The 2631-nt window shown below is 37.3% G+C and overlaps 1 protein-coding gene across 1 annotated transcript; it reads left to right on the forward strand.

Moving 5' to 3' along the window:
* The first annotated feature begins 999 nt into the window (after positions 1 to 999).
* Positions 1000 to 1650, forward strand: LOC132757778 (uncharacterized). The gene has a single exon (XM_060749166.1). The coding sequence runs from the start codon at positions 1000 to 1002 to the stop codon at positions 1648 to 1650; it is 651 nt and encodes a 216-aa protein (XP_060605149.1).
* The last annotated feature ends 981 nt before the right edge of the window (positions 1651 to 2631 follow it).

Consider the following 2631-nt stretch of genomic DNA (forward strand, 5'->3'; position numbering starts at 1 on the left):
ATGATCAAGTTAATATACTTTAATGTTGTAGAAATAAAATAGTCTTATGGTATCAATAACAAGATTTGATCGTTAAAATGCATTGATGTTTAGCGGTCGACATGGGTAGCAGCTTTTTTATTCTCTTTAAAGCCTGTTCCAGTCCGTCCGTCCCTCTGTCTAAAATATCATAGCTGTAACTATTTCATGGATAATTTTCTTCTTGTTATTCGGTTTAACGTTGCACCATCACACTAAAGGCCTATTTGCGGCTCTCTAGCTTTAATGGTGGAGGAAACCCGTTCTTCCTAATCTATTTCGATCAGTGTCGACACATGTTCTCGTGGCATACACTATCACATGCTTTTTATTCCAGAAATGCCCAAAAAATATGTATATACTAAAAGGGGTAAAACCATGCAGTATAACCAGTCTTCTCTACAAGAAGCAGTTGAGGTTGTACAGTCCGGACAAATGAGCATAAGAAAAGCTAGTGAAGCTTATGCAATTCCTAGGTCAACAATAGCAGATCGAATATCTGGAAAACACGCTTTATCTGTTACGCACGGTCGACCTCCAGCTCTTCCTTCTTATATAGAGGATAAAATAGTAAACAGTGTAAAAGTTGCCTCTCAGTTAGGCATAGGTCTAAGTCGAAAGCAGATCTTGCTTAGAACAAACGTTCTTTGTAAGCGTATAAAGCTCCAGTCTTCATATAAAGACTTTCACGCTGACAAGGACTGGTGGGAGGGTGTGCGCAAGAGGCATTCCGAACTTGTTATCAGATCCCCTGAGAAGCTTTCATCAGTGCGTTCAAGAATGCTTAATGCTGAGGTAATTGGAAAGTACTTTGACGATCTTGGTCAAATTATCTCTAGTAGTAACCTTGAACCGCATCAAATATGGAATGCGGACGAAACTGGGTTCAATTTCGAGCACTGTCCTGTGAAAGTTGTTGCTGAGAAAGGTACACGCACGGTTGTCAGCAAAACAACCAACCGTTAAACTAACATAACAGCAATGGCATGTGTAAATGCATGTGGTCAGCAAATGCCACCTATGTTAATTGCAAAAGGCAAAACAAAGAGGTCACTACACTCTTTTAACACCACTGCCAGTCCGTCTGGTACTGTTTGGACATATCAGAAGAACGGTTGGATAACTGACGAAATAGGAGAGCAGTGGTTTGATGAGCTTTTTCTCAGAAACTGTGGTCCAGAACGCCCCCAATTATTGATAATCGATGGCCACTCCAGTCATGAGTCTTTAGCTATAATTGAAAGGGCTATCGATGAGAATATTATGCTCCTTACTCTACCACCTCATTGCACTCATTACCTCCAGCCTTTAGACAGAACTGTTTTTGGTCCTCTTAAGCGTGCATACAATGAGGACTGTTCTGCATTTATGCATGATCATCCATTACACTTAGTAAATAAGTGGACATTCCCTGCATTATTAAAAGAGGCTTGGAGTACAGCTCTTAATGAATCAAACATTATGTCTGGATTTAGAGCCTGTGGCATCGTGCCATTTAACAGAAATGTTATACCCTCAAGTGCCTTCTTGCCAAGTAAACCAACAGACATAAGCCCAACTTTATCTTTACGCAATGAATCCCAGACAACAAGTGAGATATGTCCAGTAGATTCGTCCAGTGACTTAGGTTAAAGTTCTGTTCTTGACATCAGTGACCCGTCACAGCTTATGGATTTGATCAACAGTGGAGATGTATTTGTACAAGATCTTGATACATCATTCCCTTACGATGAAGTGTCGTCCATTAACACAAATGTACTTGAAAATAATAACCCACAACCTATCGAATCTGACGAGTCAGTTAGTCAATGCCTTGATGAGTTGTTTACACCAAAAGTAGCAAAAAGCCGTCCACAGTCATCAAGAGTGAAAAAAGTAACAGGACATAAACTTCTAACAAGCATGGAGATTTTGGAAGAGAAAAGGCTTCTACAGACACAAAAGTTGCAAAGGGTACTCAAGACGCAAATGAAACAAAACAGTAAAAGAATTAAGAAAGAACAAAGTAATGAAATAAAATCGGAACTCAAAGAAAACAGAAAGACCAAAAGGGAAGAAAAACAGTTTGTAGAGTTGGTAGAGACTGCCAGTGCATGATGCTACAAACCTATCATAGCTTATGGTAATTTAACTAATACCTACTCGCTCAGCACTTTCTTCATTCCTTTCATGCGTACTACATTAATTACATAACATTTAGTTCTAAATAGTTTGATAGATTTTTAAAATAATTAGTTTGTATGCTGTCGTACTTACCTATGCTGTCGTACTAACCTATGCTGTCGTACTTACCTATTGTCTACTTATAATGAATTATTTTCATTCATAAAGTATATATTAAATTATTCCTTTCTTACATATTTCTGTACTTAAAAATAATCAAAGATATGATGTGAATATTAACAACTTCTTAATTACTAACTGAAAAGTATTAATAAAATAGACCAAAATATATAAAAAGCATACTTGATGTATTTCATATATAACATGTTAATTATGCATTCACGTTGTTCTTGCAGGGCATTAAAACGACGAAATGGGCAGGCGGAGATTTCCAGCAAAGTTGATTTTCTCATTTGTACATGTTTAGAATAGATCAATAGAGTATTAAAA

Source organism: Ruditapes philippinarum, unplaced genomic scaffold (genome assembly GCF_026571515.1).
Source record: "Ruditapes philippinarum isolate M1 unplaced genomic scaffold, ASM2657151v2 ctg6_1_1_1_1, whole genome shotgun sequence".
Classification (NCBI taxonomy): domain Eukaryota; kingdom Metazoa; phylum Mollusca; class Bivalvia; order Venerida; family Veneridae; genus Ruditapes; species Ruditapes philippinarum.